A 16915-nucleotide genomic window follows, 5' to 3' on the forward strand; every position below is an offset into this window, starting at 1 on the left:
GATTATTTCCACTGGAATCCAATGTGTGCTATTACCTTTGTGAAGGAGGCCTAACTGCACACACCCGTTGGTTTCAGTGTTCACTACCAGCAGCAATACATTTCTCACACTGTAAGTTGATGTGAACCTAAACTCATCTAAAACTTCCAATTATGCCATCCAGTGCACTGAATGGCACCATGTGACACCGCACAGCAGCACAATGCATCTGATTTACACACATTTTTTTATGTTTTTGTGCTTGATACAATTTTTTTTTTTTAGGATGAGGAGACTAGTTGTTAAGCATAAAACCTTAACGAAAACTTATTTTTCATGCAATCCAACTGAAGCCTATGGGGCCAATAATGTAGTATGCTGCAGCAAACTACATTACTGTACCCTTTCAAAAATTACACTGCATTGATGTGAATGGGCACTATCATAGGTGTGCGCAGCCTATTGCATTAGGTGTGTACCCCAAAGCTCAAACACACATGCGCAGTAGAGCAGAGGACAGTGTCAGTAGAGAATTGGACGGTGTCGGTAGAGCAGTGGACGGTGTCGGTAGAGCAGTGGACGGTGTCGGTAGAGCAGTGGACGGTGTCGGTAGAGCATTGGACGGTGTCGGTAGAGCATTGGACGGTGTCGGTAGAGCAGTGGACGGTGTCGGTAGAGCAGTGGACGGTGTCGGTAGAGCAGTGGACGGTGTCGGTAGAGCAGTGGACGGTGTCGGTAGAGCAGTGGACGGTGTCGGTAGAGCAGTGGACGGTGTCGGTAGAGCAGTGGACGGTGTCGGTAGAGCAGTGGACGGTGTCGGTAGAGCAGTGGACGGTGTCGGTAGAGCAGTGGACGGTGTCGGTAGAGCAGTGGACGGTGTCGGTAGAGCAGTGGACGGTGTCGGTAGAGCAGTGGACGGTGTCGGTAGAGCAATGGACGGTGTCGGTAGAGCAATGGACGGTGTCACTAGAGCAATGGACGGTGTCAGCAGAGCAGAAGAGCAGAGGACGGGGTCAGCAGAGCAGTGGACGGGGTCGGCAGAGCAGTGGACGGGGTCGGCAGAGCAGTGGACGGGGTCGGCAGAGCAGTGGACGGGGTCGGCAGAGCAGTGGACGGGGTCGGCAGAGCAGTGGACGGGGTCGGCAGAGCAGTGGACGGTGTCGGCAGAGCAATGGACGGTGTCGGCAGAGCAATGGACGGTGTCGGCAGAGCAATGGACGGTGTCGGCAGAGCAATGGACGGTGTCGGCAGAGCAATGGACGGTGTCGGCAGAGCAATGGACGGTGTCGGCAGAGCAATGGACGGTGTCACTAGAGCAATGGACGGTGTCAGCAGAGCAGAAGAGCAGAGGACGGGGTCAGCAGAGCAGTGGACGGGGTCGGCAGAGCAGTGGACGGGGTCGGCAGAGCAGTGGACGGGGTCGGCAGAGCAGTGGACGGGCTCGGCAGAGCAGTGGACGGGCTCGGCAGAGCAGTGGACGGTGTCACTAGAGCAATGGACGGTGTCACTAGAGCAATGGACGGTGTCACTAGAGCAATGGACGGTGTCAGCAGAGCAGAAGAGCAGAGGACGGGGTCGGCAGAGCAGTGGACGGGGTCGGCAGAGCAGTGGACGGGGTCGGCAGAGCAGAGGACGGGGTCGGCAGAGCAGAGGACGGGGTCGGCAGAGCAGAGGACGGGGTCGGCAGAGCAGAGGACGGGGTCGGCAGAGCAGTGGACGGTGTCGGCAGAGCAGTGGACGGTGTCGGCAGAGCAGTGGACGGTGTCGGCAGAGCAGTGGACGGTGTCGGCAGAGCAGTGGACGGTGTCGGCAGAGCAGTGGACGGTGTCGGCAGAGCAGTGGACGGTGTCGGCAGAGCAGTGGACGGTGTCGGCAGAGCAGTGGACGGTGTCGGCAGAGCAGTGGACGGTGTCGGCAGAGCAGTGGACGGTGTCGGCAGAGCAGTGGACGGTGTCGGCAGAGCAGTGGACGGGGTCGGCAGAGCAGTGGACGGGGTCACTAGAGCAATGGACGGTGTCAGCAGAGCAGAAGAGCAGAGGACGGGGTCGGCAGAGCAGTGGACGGGGTCGGCAGAGCAGTGGACGGGGTCGGCAGAGCAGTGGACGGGGTCGGCAGAGCAGTGGACGGGGTCGGCAGAGCAGTGGACGGGGTCGGCAGAGCAGTGGACGGGGTCGGCAGAGCAGTGGACGGGGTCGGCAGAGCAGAGGACGGGGTCGGCAGAGCAGAGGACGGGGTCGGCAGAGCAGTGGACGGGGTCGGCAGAGCAGTGGACGGGGTCGGCAGAGCAGTGGACGGTGTCGGCAGAGCAGTGGACGGTGTCGGCAGAGCAGTGGACGGTGTCGGCAGAGCATTGGACGGTGTCGGCAGAGCATTGGACGGTGTCGGCAGAGCATTGGACGGTGTCGGCAGAGCATTGGACGGTGTCGGCAGAGCATTGGACGGTGTCGGCAGAGCAGTGGACGGTGTCGGCAGAGCAGTGGACGGTGTCGGCAGAGCAGTGGACGGTGTCGGCAGAGCAGTGGACGGTGTCGGCAGAGCAGTGGACGGTGTCTGTAGAGCACTGGGTACCATTGTAATCCATGTAGCTCTTTACATCAGTGTGTTGAGTTAGAGGGAAGCACACTGCGTTTTTTCTTTAAATCATGATTGCTGCAACTTTTGTGCATTTTGGTAAAAATGCATTTTATATTATAGTCAATGATAACACACTGAAAACACACCAAAACCCCAATATATTTTTAAGTTGTGTTTTTATGTTACCTGTCAAAAATAACACATACAAATTGATAAAATATATTACACCTGTGGAAGAAAATGCATGTATGTTTTCGAATACAATTAACAGAATGGTCCCTTATTGTTAGTTGCTGTTGATGTTCTATTTAACGGATGGATCTATTTATATTTAACTGTCCAGAGAGGAACAGCAGGGTGGAGCTATCTCTGTGCACCAGACCTGTCACAGGCTTCCTCCTTTATCTACTTGTTCAGTTGTAAATTATTAATGATCTAGGTGGAGGGAGCAGCAATAGACTCTTTATTAGACCGTCACACAAAACATTGAGGTTGGGTTCACACTGGTGCGAACACAGAAATCGCATGTGATTCACACCACATTGCTGTGCAGATCACATGCGATACCTGTACAATGCAAATTCAGCCATACAAACTGAATGGCTGAAATCGCATTAACTTTCTATTAGCAGCAGCAGTTCACAGAGGGCAGTGTGAACTGCCTGCGAAGGACATGTGATGCAGAAGGCCACACAGGAATCGCACTGGTTCCCGCATCGCCTATGTGTGAACCCAGCCTAAAGTATAACTAAGGCTGCTTTCACACTGATCTGCTTTTGTTCAGTTTCAGAAAAGTGGAAGAAAACTGCATCCCTTTAAATGCTATGTGGCTCCTCACACTCGTCCATTGTGCTTCAGTTGCGGTTAAAAAAATCCTGCTTGCTGCATTTTTGGTGTGGTAAAAAAAAACACACCAAAAACACATCCCTCCATTGAAATGAATAGAGAGCGCATCAAAAACACAACGCATCTGTGGGAAGTGCTCAAGCCTAGGTTCACAGATCCACATGAGAAGGGAAATCACATTATGATGCCCTCAGTTTGATTTTGGAAAAGGTTCCTGGTGGACTTCATTGCGATTTCAGCCCCATAGTCTTCTATGTTATCTCACAGATGTTGCATCAGCATAGAAGCATTCCTATGTGACTTTGATGGGTGATCCTTTATCAATCCATTTTGATACAGCTGCAATTTTGGAGCCTTCTTTAGATCCTCCCTTGATCATTCGAAGGAAGGAAGGAAGGAAGGATCAATCAAAACTGCTTCAATGTGAACCTAACCTTAGTCAGCAAGGATGACCAAGGAGGAGAAGTGAAGGTTAAAAAAAAACATCCATAAAAGTTGCATAAGAATGTTTTTATCTATGTTGAAAATCGCAAGCAAGTAGCACTGCATAGTCACCCTGGAAATGACAAATGGCAGGAAAATCGCATTAGAATAGTGGGATGTGATATGGGGGGAAACACAGTACAAACGTGGCAAAAACATCAGAAATGCATCATGCATTTTGTTAAGTTTAATGCCACGTGGCAAAAACACAGCAAAAAATGCATTTGCGTGTTTCATACAGAGCAGTGTGCAAGTAGCCTTAAGGCAAAAATATTATTTTTTTTTCGTTTTTGGATAGAGTGGAGAGAGATTAGAAAATCTGTAAGTTTTTATTGCGCTCTGTGTCGCCATTACGGAGAAAGTAAAAGAAAATCCCAAATTTTGGGTTGTCCCCAGAAAAGTAATAGAGGGGATATCTTTTAATGGTGGCACTAGTGCTGGTATCCTGAGGGTCCCCAAAGAGATTCTGTTAATTTGCAAGGATTTCCTCTCACTTCCTGTTTGCCTACAGCACAGGAAGTGAAGGGAAATCTCCGTAATGGGACACCAATGGCAAAAATAACCATTTCAGGGGTTATAACGCTTCCTTAAATCTATTCAAAAAAATCAATAAATAAATAAAAAGTTTTGCCTATAGTTCAACTTTAACTGCTTCCTGACCACCCGCCTCAGTTATACTGCAGCAAGGTGGCTGGATAGCACAAATCGCCATTGGTGTACGTCGGTCCGTACATGTGATATAGCAGGTGTGCACGCCGCAAAAGCACGCCCGCGGGTTCAGCTGACTTGATGTCTGCCAGAGACCCGCGATTGCTATATACAGAGGCAGAACGGGGATCTGCCTATGTAAACAAGGCAGATCCCCATTCTGACAGGGCACATGATGGAGATCTGCTGTTCCCAGTCATCGGGAACATCAATCTCTGTGGTGTTCCAGGCAGCCCATCCCCCCTACAATTAGAACACACCCAGAGAACACAGGTAACCCCTTGATTACCCCCTAATGTTAACCCCTTATCTGCCAGTGTCATTTATACATTGATCAGTGCATTTTTATAGCATCGATCAATGTAACAATGTCATTGGTGGTCAGATTTGTCCGCCGCAATGTCGCAGCCCTACAAAAAAAAATAAACAAATAAAACATTTTAAAAATCGCAGATCGCCGCCATTACCAGTAAAAACAATAAAATCAATATATGCCTATTGCAATTTTTTTTTTAACAAAAATATGTAGAAGAATAATTATTGGCCTAAACTGATGAATACATTTTTTTTTTTGTGGGGCATTTATTATAGCAGAAAGTAAAAAGAAAGTTTTTTTTTCAAACTGTCACTCTTTTTTTGTTTATAGCGCAAAAAATAAAAACCACAGGAGATGATCAAATATCCCCAAAAGAAAGCTTTTTGTGGGGAAAAAAAGGACGTCAATTTTGTTTAGGTACAGCGTCGCACGACCGCGCAATTGTCAGTTAAAGCGACGCAGTGCTGTTTTGCAAAAAATGGCCTGGTCAGGAAGTGGGTAAATCTTTCTGAGGCTGAAGTGGTTAAAGTAGTACATGCACAGGTGCCTCCTTAGCACCCAGCTTGCTATAAGAGGCACCCAAAAGGAAGTGGGGAGCCTACAGCACCAGTGGGGAGGAGGGAAGGAAGTGGGGAGCCTACAGGACTGCTAGAAGCGGACCAAAGTACATATTTCTGTGCAATATCTTTGCACAGAGCAAGTATTGTTGCACAGCACACTTAAAGCACGAAGGCTGAGCTGTCACCCACAGCTCTCCATCTTGTACTAACAATTGGGAGCAGGGAGGACCGGCTCTTGATCATATGATTGCTGTGATGACCTATGACTGCCTTTCACAATGATAATAAGGCCTTATGCACACAGGAAGTTTTTTTTTAACTCTGCTGGAAGCCAAGAGCATTTTTGCATAAAAAACGCCTGGCGGCGTTCACGGGACTTCCTTATGGCTTTCCCCGTGTTGTCAGAGGGGGGTGGGGTCACCCAGTTACGTAACCGGGTGACCCCGCTTCCCTCTAAAAACACAGGGAAAGCCACAAGGAAGTCCTGTGAATTTCCCGTGCGTCAGAGGAGGGTGGGGTCACCAGGTGGCCCCGCCCCCCAGTTATATAAAAAGTGTCAGAAGAAGCGAAGTGTCACACGGCTGAAGACTCCCACTGAGGCGGATCGTGCGGACGGAACAGGGAAGATGTGGAATGAGAAGAGCAGAGGAAGAAGAAGATGGAGAAGAAGATGAAGAAGAAGATGGAGGAAGAAGAAGAACACCGAAGGAACACCAGAAGAAAGAAGAAGATGGAAGAAGAAGTCGAAAGAAGACAAAATTAATAAAGGACTTGTCAAAAACCATCTCTTGTGTTTTTTAACCTTTTTTTAAGTCCCCCGCCCGCAGACCCCCATAACCACCGGCCAAGGGTTGTGAGGATGAGGCCCTTCTCCCAATCAACATGGGGACAAGGTGCTTTGGGGAGCTACCTCAAAGCACCCTCCCAATGTTGAGGGCATGTGGCCTGGTACGGTTCAGGAGGGGGGGGGGGGGCACTTTCTCGTCCCCCCCCTTTTGCTGCTGCCTGCCAGGTTGCGTGCTCAGATAAGGGTCTGGGGACCCCACGCCATTTTTTTTTTACATTTTGGCGCGGGGTTCCCCTTAAAATCCATACCAGGGGTTTGGTATGGATTTTGAGGGGGACCCCCACGCCATTTTTTTTTTTTTTTGGCGTGGGGTTCCCCTTAATATCCACACCAGACCTGAAGGGCCTGGTATGGAATTTAGGGGAACCCCCACGCATTTTTTTTTTTTATTTTGGTTCGGGGGTTCCCCTGTGGGGAATTCCCATGCTGTTTTTATCAATGAACTTCTATGTGTATTGTCGGACCGACAATTCATTATATCCGCGAGTAGTTTTAAATGACATTTTTTCCTTTGAAATGTCATTTTGCTGTCAGACTGTTCTAAACACGGGAAACATGCGCCCCTTTACAGGCATACTATAGACACCCCCCAGGTATGAAATTTAAAGGAATATTACACTTTTATTGTTTCACTTTAAGCATTTATTAAAATCACTGCTCCCGAAAAAACTGACATTTTTAAAACTTTTTTTTTTTTATTGATCCATGTCCCCTGGGGCAGGACCCAGGTCCCCAAACACTTTTTATGACAATACCATGAATATAAGCCTTTAAAATAAGCACTTTTGATTTCTCCCATAGACTTATAAAGGGTGTTCCGCGGCTTTCGAATTTGCCGCGAACACCCCAAATTGTTCGCTGTTCAGCGAACTGGCGAACAGCCGATGTTCGAGTCGAACATGAGTTTGACTCGAACTCGAAGCTCATCCATACTCTCTGCTCCTCCATACTCATTGGAGCGCTGAGCTGTGGAGGGGCGGGGAGCAGACGTCTCAGCGGCCCGCTGAGAGGCTGAGAATACCATCAGTCCAGGCACCTGGCGGATCCAGACTACCGGAGTCAGGATGACCCGCTGCCTCGACTGAACTTGGTGACGTCAGCGGAGAGCAGACTTCAGCTTCAACTCTCTGCTGAAAACGGGTCACAGGAGTGCAAAACGAATTGCACAATGAATTGCACTCCTGTGACCCATAGGAGAAACCCAGCCTAAAAAGCTCAGGCTGAACTTCTCCTTTAATACCAGCGGTTTTATGTAATGTTAGCTAGTTAGTGTCAGTGGGGTTTAGATACTGTAGGATTAAAAAAATATATATATATCCCATTCCCTATAACCAAAGAAAAAAATAAAAATGAAATAAACAAACTATTTTCATTGTTATATGTGGTCAAATAATTAATCCTATTGCAACAGAAAGTGATAAGCCAATGGTGCAAAGTCCACACGCTTCATACAGTATATATACTAGAAATGTAATCCAGTTGATCAATAAATCCAAGACCAAACACTCCATCCCTAGTGATATATGTGATATCCCCTTCACAGTACAATAGACCTGTGTGCCACTCTGTGCTTGTAGTGCAGCTCACTCACCAGAATCATATCACCCCTTATCTCTAAGAAGGTTATAGAAGGTTTATTTAAACGTTGCTCGCTCCTTTTTCTTGTTCCTTCTCTTTTCTCCAATTTGAACTATCACTCCATAGTTTAGCACCATATACAGTATCTGACAAAAGTGGGTACACTTCTCACATTTTTGTACATATTGTATTATATCTTTTCATGTGACAACACTGAAGAAATGACACGTTGCTACAATGTAAAGTAGTGAGTGTACAGCTTGTATAACAGTGTAAATTTGCTGTCCCCTCAAAATAACTCAACACACAGCCATTAATGTCTAAACCGCTGGCAACAAAAGTGAGTACACCCCTAAGTGAAAATGTCCAAATTGGGCCCAAAGTGTCAATATTTTGTGTGGCCACCATTATTTTCCAGCACTGCCTTAACCCTCTTGGGCATGGAGTTCACCAGAGCTTCGCAGGTTGTCACTGGAGTCCTCTTCCACTCCTCCATGACGACATCACGGAGCTGGTGGATGTTAGAGACCTCGCGCTCCTCCACCTTCTGTTTGAGGATGCCTCACAGATTCACAATAGGGTTTAGGTCTGGAGACATGCTTGGCCAGTCCATCACCTTTACTCTCTGCTTCTATAGCAAGGCAGTGGTCATCTTGGAGGTGCGTTTGAGATCGTTATCATGTTAGAATACTGCCCTGCGGCCCAGTCTCCACAGGGAGGGGATCATGCTCTGCTTCAGTATGTCACAGTAAATGTTGGCATTCATGGTTCCCGCAATGAACTGTAGCTCCACAGTGCTGGCAGAACTCATGCAGCCCCAGACCATGACACTCCCACCACCATGCTTGACTGTAGCCAAGACGCACTTGTCCTTGTACTCCTCGCCTGGTTGCCACCACACAAGCTTGACACCATCTGAACCAAATAAGTTTATCTTGGACATGGTTCCAGTAATCCATGTCCTTAGTCTGCTTGTCTTCAGCAAGCTGTTAGCGGGCTTTCTTGTGCATCATCTTTAGAAGACGCTTTCTTGCAGACCATTTTGATGCAGCATGTGGCGTATGGTCTGAGCACTGACAGGCTGACCCCCCACCCCTTCAACCTCTGCAGCAATGCTGGCAGCACTCATACGTCTATTTCCCAAACACAACCTCTGGATATGACGCTGAACACGTGCACTCAACTTCTTTGGTCGATCATGGCGTGGCAAGTTCTGAGTGGAACCTGTCCTGTTAAACAGGTGTATGGTCTTGGCCACCATGCTGCAGCTCAGTTTCAGGGTCTTGGCAATTGTCTTATAGCCTAGGCCATCTTTATGTAGAGCAAAAATTCTTTTTTACAGATCCTCAGAGAGTTCTTTGCCACGAGGTACCATGTTGAACTTCCAGTGACCAGTATGAGAGAGTGAGAGCGATAACACCAAATTAAACACACCTGCTCCCCACCTGTAACACTAATGAGTCACATGACACCGGAGAGGGAAAATGGCTAATTGGGTCCAATTTGGACATTTTCACTTAGGGGTGTACTCACTTTTGTTGCCAGCGGTTTAGACATTAATGGCTGTGTGTTGAGATATTTTGAGGGGACACAAATTTACACTGTTATACAAGCTGTACACTCACTACTTTACATTGTAGCAAAGTGTCATTTCTTCAGTGTTGTCACATGAAAAGATAGAATAAAATATTTACAAAAATGTGAGGGGTGTACTCACTTTTGTGATACACTTTATATTAAACAGCAAAAGAATCCTCATAGTGTAGTACACATAAAGTGTGTGCTTTATCAAAATCCAGATAAGTAATACACTCACATTTAAAACTTGCTTAATATCGTTTTAAAAGGTTAGTTCACCTTTTCCATAAAAAACTGTGTATGCAGATAGGAGGCACCTATAGATAAACAAAACTGTCGCTTTAACTAAAGTTGGATAATGCCGTTGCTATAGGTGTAGGCCATTTATGTACCGCCCCCAAAGCCTGGCCAAAAAAACTCCCAGAGATGGCATACCCCTGCCCTGCCTTGTTTATAGGACACTTTCAGCTGTTACTGCTCACCCCCACCATAACAGGAGTTAGGCCTCAAACCTTTTGCACATCTGTGGTTCACCATCTTCTTCATCACATGACTGTTTAGCTCAGATTTGCTGCAACATGACGCAAAAAGTGCATGTGAAGGGGTTTGAATCAGCTGGGAGTGTCTTAGCAACATCCTAACAACAAGGCAGAACCAGGGAATGCCATCTCTGGGAATTTTTGGCATGGCTTCAGCATGGAACGGTACATATATGGCCTACACCTATAGCAAGAGCATTATTTAACTTTAGTCAGAGCTGCACACTTTGTTTTTATCTACAGACACCCCTAATCTGCATAGGAAGATTTTTGGGTAAAGGTGAACTAACCCTTTAAAATCACATACTTGTCACTGTTATGCCCTGTACACACGATCTGACTTTCTGACGGAAAATGTGCGATCGGAGCTTGTTGTCGGAAATTCCGACCGTGTGTAGGCTCCATCAGACTTTTTCCGTCGGAATTTCCGACACACAAAATTTGAGAGCTGGCTCTAAAATTTTCCGACAACAAAATCCGTTCGTGTAAATTCCGATCGTGTGTACACAAATCCGACACACAAAGTGCCACGCATGCTCGGAATCAAGCAGAAGAGCAGCACTGTATATTGAACTTTCAAAAAGAAAAACTTAAAGTGGAGTTCCATCCAAAAGTGGAACTTCCACTCATCAGATTCCTCCCCCCCTCCGGTGACACAGTTGGCACCTTTCAGGGGGGAGGGGGGTACAGATAACTGTATATTACAGGTATCTGTACCCACTTCCGGCATAGATAGCCGCAGAATCTGCGGTTATTTACGCCACTTCCTGCTCCCTCCCCGCTGCCTGCTGGGAAACACACGGGTCCCAGAGGCAGCAGGGACCATCCGTATTGCACTGCACGACTCGCGCATGCGCAGTAGGGAACCGGGAAGTAAAGCCGCACGGCTTCACTTCCTGATTCCCTTACCGAAGATGGAGGCGGCAGCACCCGAGGACGGAGAGATGGTTCGGCCTCGGGTGCCGACATCGCGGGCGCCCTGGACAGGTAAGTGTCCATGTTTTAAAAGTCAGCAGCTGCAGTATTTGTAGCTGCTGACTTTTAAAAAAAAATTTTTCGGCGGCGCTCCGCTTTAAACATGCGTACAGCTGCCACATATTTCAGCCTCCAATTGGTTTTAGCAGGCCACAGGCAGCCCAATTTTTACACTGCCTGGGCAAATGTTCATTTTATAATTGAAGGAAGTGACAGAGTTTTTGAGACCAAAGAGAGGGAGGAGTTTCCAACAAGGAAGTGACTGCTCTGGGCTTCAACAAAATGGCAGCCTCCAGCAAGAAGAAACAGGAGCAATGCTGGAGGCTGTTTACAGCACACACTCATTTTGGTAGCAGAATTATTAATGTGGAATGTTTGTTCTTTTTTTTAAAGAATATTAATTGTTCTCAAACTGTTATGGGTAAAGTTCTGCTTTAAGTTGTATAGGCTGACATGCTGTGTGAGGCAGTGGATTCAGCACAGACCACGCATACACCACGGCAATGTGGTAGTGTGAACAGGGCAGATAGTAGACAAGCCACTTTGCCTTGCGGTGGGACTTGGCTGGAATAGGTGCCCCAATGTAGCCCCACAACACCTGGTCAGAATGGACCCTGAGGGAGCTCTGAATGAAGGAGCACAGGAGTGATGAGGATAAAGGAGCACATGGGGTAATGAGTGAGGAGGATAAAGGAGCACAGGAGTGATGAGGATGAAGGAGCACATGGGGTAATGAGTGAGGAGGGTAAAGGAGCACAGGAGTGATGAGGATGAAGGAGCACATGGGGTAATGAGTGAGGAGGATAAAGGAGCACAGGAGTGCTGAGGATGAAGGAGCACATGGGGTAATGAGTGAGGAGGGTAAAGGAGCACAGGAGTGATGAGAATGAAGGAGCACATGGGGTAATGAGTGAGGAGGGTAAAGGAGCACAGGAGTGATGAGGATAAAGGAGCACATGGGGTAATGAGTGAGGAGGGTAAAGGAGCACAGGAGTGATGAGGATGAAGGAGCACATGGGGTAATGAGTGAGGAGGATAAAGGAGCACAGGAGTGATGAGGATGAAGGAGCACATGGGGTAATGCGTGAGGAGGATAAAGGAGCACAGGACTGATGAGGATGAAGGAGCACATGGGGTAATGAGTGAGGAGGATAAAGGAGCACAGGACTGATGAGGATGAAGGAGCACATGGGGTAATGAGTGAGGAGGATAAAGGAGCACAGGAGTGATGAGGATGAAGGAGCACATGGGGTAATGAGTGAGGAGGATAAAGGAGCACAGGAATGATGAGGATGAAGGAGCACATGGGGTAATGAGTGAGGAGGATAAAGGAGCACAGGAGTGATGAGGATGAAGGAGCACATGGGGTAATGAGTGAGGAGGGTAAAGGAGCACAGGAGTGATGAGGATAAAGGAGCACATGGGGTAATGAGTGAGGAGGGTAAAGGAGCACAGGAGTGATGAGGATGAAGGAGCACATGGGGTAATGAGTGAGGAGGATAAAGGAGCACAGGAGTGATGAGGATGAAGGAGCACATGGGGTAATGAGTGAGGAGGATAAAGGAGCACAGGAGTGATGAGGATGAAGGAGCACATGGGGTAATGAGTGAGGAGGGTAAAGGAGCACAGGAGTGATGAGGATGAAGGAGCACATGGGGTAATAAGTGAGGAGGATAAAGGAGCACAGGAGTGCTGAGGATGAAGGAGCACATGGGGTAATGAGTGAGGAGGATAAAGGAGCACAGGAGTGATGAGAATGAAGGAGCACATGGGGTAATGAGTGAGGAGGGTAAAGGAGCACAGGAGTGATGAGGATGAAGACACGCCTGGGGTGATGATTGATATGGATGAAAGACACACATGGGTTGAAGAGTGATGAGGATGAAGGAGCACAGGGGTGATAAGGATCAAGACACACTTGGGGATTGATTTACTAAAACTGGAGAGTGCAAAATCTGGTGCAGCTGTGCATGATAGCCAATCAACTGCACTAGATTTTGCACCCTCCAGTTTAAGTAAATCAACCCCATAGGGTGATAGTGATGAAGATACAGTACACATGGGGTGATGAATGATGAGGATAAAGAAGCACATGGGGTGATGATGATGAAAAAGCACATGGGGTGATAAGTGATGAGGATGGAGAAGCACAGAGGTGATGGGTGGTGACAATGAAGAACAGGGGTTTGGAGTGATGAGGATGAAGTAGCACTGGGGTGATGAGGATGAAGAGGACACACATGGGATGATGAGGATGAAGAAGCACAGGGGTGATAAGTGATGAGGATGGAGAAGCACAGAGGTGATGGGTGGTGACAATGAAGAACAGGGGTGAGGAGTGATGAGGATGAAGTAGCACTGGGGTGATGAGGATGAAGAGGACACACATGGAATGATGAGGATGAAGAAGCACAGGGGTGATGAGGATGAAGAAGCACAGGGGTGATGAGGACACACATGGGACGATGAGTGATGAGGATGAAGAAGCACAGGGGTGATGAGGACACACATGGGACGATGAGTGATGAGGATGAAGAAGCACAGGGGTGATGAGGATGAAGAAGTACAGGGGTGATGAGGACACACATGGGACGATGAGTGATGAGGATGAAGAAGCACAGGGGTGATAAGTGATGAGGATGAAGAAGCACAGGGGTGATGAGGATGAAGAAGTACAGGGGTGATGAGGACACACATAGGATGATGAGTGATGAGGATGAAGAAGCACAGGGGTGATAAGTGATGAGGATGAAGAAGAGGTGATGGGTGGTGACAATGAAGAACAGGGGTGAGGAGTGATGAGGATGAAGTAGCACTGGGGTGATGAGGATGAAGAGGACACACATGGGATGATGAGTGATGAGGATGAAGAAGCACAGGGGTAATAAGTGATGAGGATGAAGAAGCACAGGGGTGATGAGGACACACATGGGACGATGAGTGATGAGGATGAAGAAGCACAGGGGTGATAAGTGATAAGGATGAAGAAGCACGGGGGGGATGAGGATGAAGAAGTACAGAGGTGATGAGGACACACATGGGACGATGAGTGATGAGGATGAAGCACAGGGGTGATAAATGATGAGGATGAAGAAGTACAGGGGTGATGAGGACACACATGGGACTATGAGTGATGAGAATGAAGAAGCACAGGGGTGATGAGGATGAAGAAGCACAGGGGTGATGAAGATGAAGAAGTACAGGGGTGATGAGGACACACATGGGACGATGAGTGATGAGGATGAAGAAGCACAGGGGTGATAAGTGATGAGGATGAAGAAGCACAGGGGTGATGAGAATGAAGAAGTACAGGGGTGATGAGGACACACATGGGACAATGAGTGATGAGGATGAAGAAGCACAGGGGTGATAAGTGATGAGGATGAAGAAGCACAGGGGTGATGAGGATGAAGAAGTACAGGGGTGATGAGGACACACATGGGACGATGAGTGATGAGGACACACATGGGATGATGAGTGATGAGGATGAAGAAACACAGGGGTGATAAATGATGAGGATGAAGAAGCACAGGGGTGATAAATGATGAGGATGAAGAAGCACAGGGGTGATGAGGATGAAGAAGTACAGGGATGATGAGGACACACATGGGACGATGAGTGATGAGGATGAAGAAGCACAGGGGTGATAAGTGATAAGGATGAAGAAGCACGGGGGGGATGAGGATGAAGAAGTACAGGGGTGATGAGGACACACATGGGACGATGAGTGATGAGGATGAAGAAGCACAGGGGTGATAAATGATGAGGATGAAGAAGTACAGGGGTGATGAGGACACACATGGGACTATGAGTGATGAGGATGAAGAAGCACAGGGGTGATAAGTGATAAGGATGAAGAAGCACGGGGGGGATGAGGATGAAGAAGTACAGGGGTGATGAGGACACACATGGGACGATGAGTGATGAGGATGAAGAAGCACAGGGGTGATAAATGATGAGGATGAAGAAGTACAGGGGTGATGAGGACACACATGGGACTATGAGTGATGAGGATGAAGAAGCACAGGGGTGATAAGTGATGAGAATGAAGAAGCACAGGGGTGATGAGGATGAAGAAGCACAGGGGTGATGAGGATGAAGAAGTACAGGGATGATGAGGACACACATGGGACGATGAGTGATGAGGACACACATGGGACTATGAGTGATGAGGATGAAGAAGCACAGGGGTGATAAGTGATGAGAATGAAGAAGCACAGGGGTGATGAGGATGAAGAAGCACAGGGGTGATGAGGATGAAGAAGTACAGGGGTGATGAGGACACACATGGGACGATGAGTGATGAGGATGAAGAAGCACAGGGGTGATGAGGATGAAGAAGCACAGGGGTGATGAGGATGAAGAAGTACAGGGGTGATGAGGACACACATGGGACGATGAGTGATGAGGATGAAGAAGCACAGGGGTGATGAGGATGAAGAAGCACAGGGGTGATGAGGATGAAGAAGTACAGGGGTGATGAGGACACACATGGGACGATGAGCGATGAGGATGAAGAAGCACAGGGGTGATGAGGATGAAGAAGCACAGGGGTGATGAGGATGAAGAAGTACAGGGGTGATGAGGACACACATGGGACGATGAGCGATGAGGATGAAGAAGCACAGGGGTGATGAGGATGAAGAAGCACAGGGGTGATGAGGATGAAGAAGCACAGGGGTGATGAGGATGAAGAAGTACAGGGGTGATGAGGATGAAGAAGTACAGGGGTGATGAGGACACACATGGGACGATGAGCGATGAGGATGAAGAAGCACAGGGGTGATGAGGATGAAGAAGCACAGGGGTGATGAGGATGAAGAAGTACAGGGGTGATGAGGACACACATGGGACGATGAGCGATGAGGATGAAGAAGCACAGGGGTGATGAGGATGAAGAAGCACAGGGGTGATGAGGATGAAGAAGCACAGGGGTGATGAGGATGAAGAAGTACAGGGGTGATGAGGATGAAGAAGTACAGGGGTGATGAGGACACACATGGGACGATGAGTGATGAGGATATGGCAGAGGACTTCTCCTTCCTGTCTATGTGGTTAACCCTCCCAGTGCCGGCCCATGCACTCACCATACACCATGGCCCCTCCAGTCTCGTGCAGGAACCTGAAGCGTCTGTTCTTAAAGAGCCAGATGGTGAGGATAGTGAGGATGAGTAGAAAGTTGAAGACCAGCAGCTCCAGCGCTCCTTGATGCTGGAAGAGCTGCAGTGTCCGGGAAGACGTGGGTGTCTTGTCCTGCCCCATCCCTGCCCGCTATATCCTCACTTCGGAGCACACTCCGGGCTGACTTTCATAACCCCGCTCCTAACAAGTAACAGTCATAGCCAGAAGTGACAGAGCTCCGAGGAGGAGCCACCCGCCTGCTTGCTCAATGACTGGGAAGCTCGCTCACAGCTTGCGGCCCGCGCTGCATGCTGGGAGTTGTAGTTCGCGGTTGCCTGTCACAGTGCGACCGGCCTATGAGCTTTGGCGGCTGGCCGGACTACAAAACCCACAGCAGCTGCTGGTACCCAGCCGTCAGATGCCGGGCACTCAGTGCCAAGGTGATGGTTACCTGGATCTTATGTCATACGATGACACCTACTCTCTCCGGGTTACAGATTATATAGAACACCGGAACATTGCCTGGAGTGTACTCCTACTTTGTGATACATTATGGTTCTGTGCCCGGCATGGATTGCTCTATCCTCAAATGGCATATAAATATACTAAAAAACAATTCTGCACACAAACCTTCAACGTTGAGCTGCATGTAATGTAAAATGTAAAAGGTGTAAAGAATAAAAAATATCAATATATATAAAAAGTTTTGCACTATACAAAAACAAACAATACAATAAAAATATGAAGGGTACAGCAACTGAAAGGGAACAAACACTTTGGCTAACAATAAAGCAATATTACAATATTAATA

At 48.1% G+C, this 16915-nt stretch overlaps 1 protein-coding gene across 1 annotated transcript in view; it reads right to left on the minus strand.

The window, feature by feature from the left end:
- The window catches only part of SLC9A9 (solute carrier family 9 member A9), a 1177825-nt gene extending 1161415 nt beyond the window's left edge, over window positions 1-16410 (minus strand). The window contains exon 1 of the mRNA XM_073625891.1: window positions 16071-16410. Within this exon, the coding sequence (XP_073481992.1) occupies window positions 16071-16245 (175 nt within the window). The 5' untranslated portion in view covers window positions 16246-16410. The remainder of the gene's footprint in view (window positions 1-16070) is intronic.
- Window positions 16411-16915: the final 505 nt, after the last annotated feature.

Source organism: Aquarana catesbeiana, linkage group LG04 (assembly GCF_042186555.1).
Source record: "Aquarana catesbeiana isolate 2022-GZ linkage group LG04, ASM4218655v1, whole genome shotgun sequence".
In the NCBI taxonomy this organism is placed as follows: Eukaryota; Metazoa; Chordata; class Amphibia; order Anura; family Ranidae; genus Aquarana; species Aquarana catesbeiana.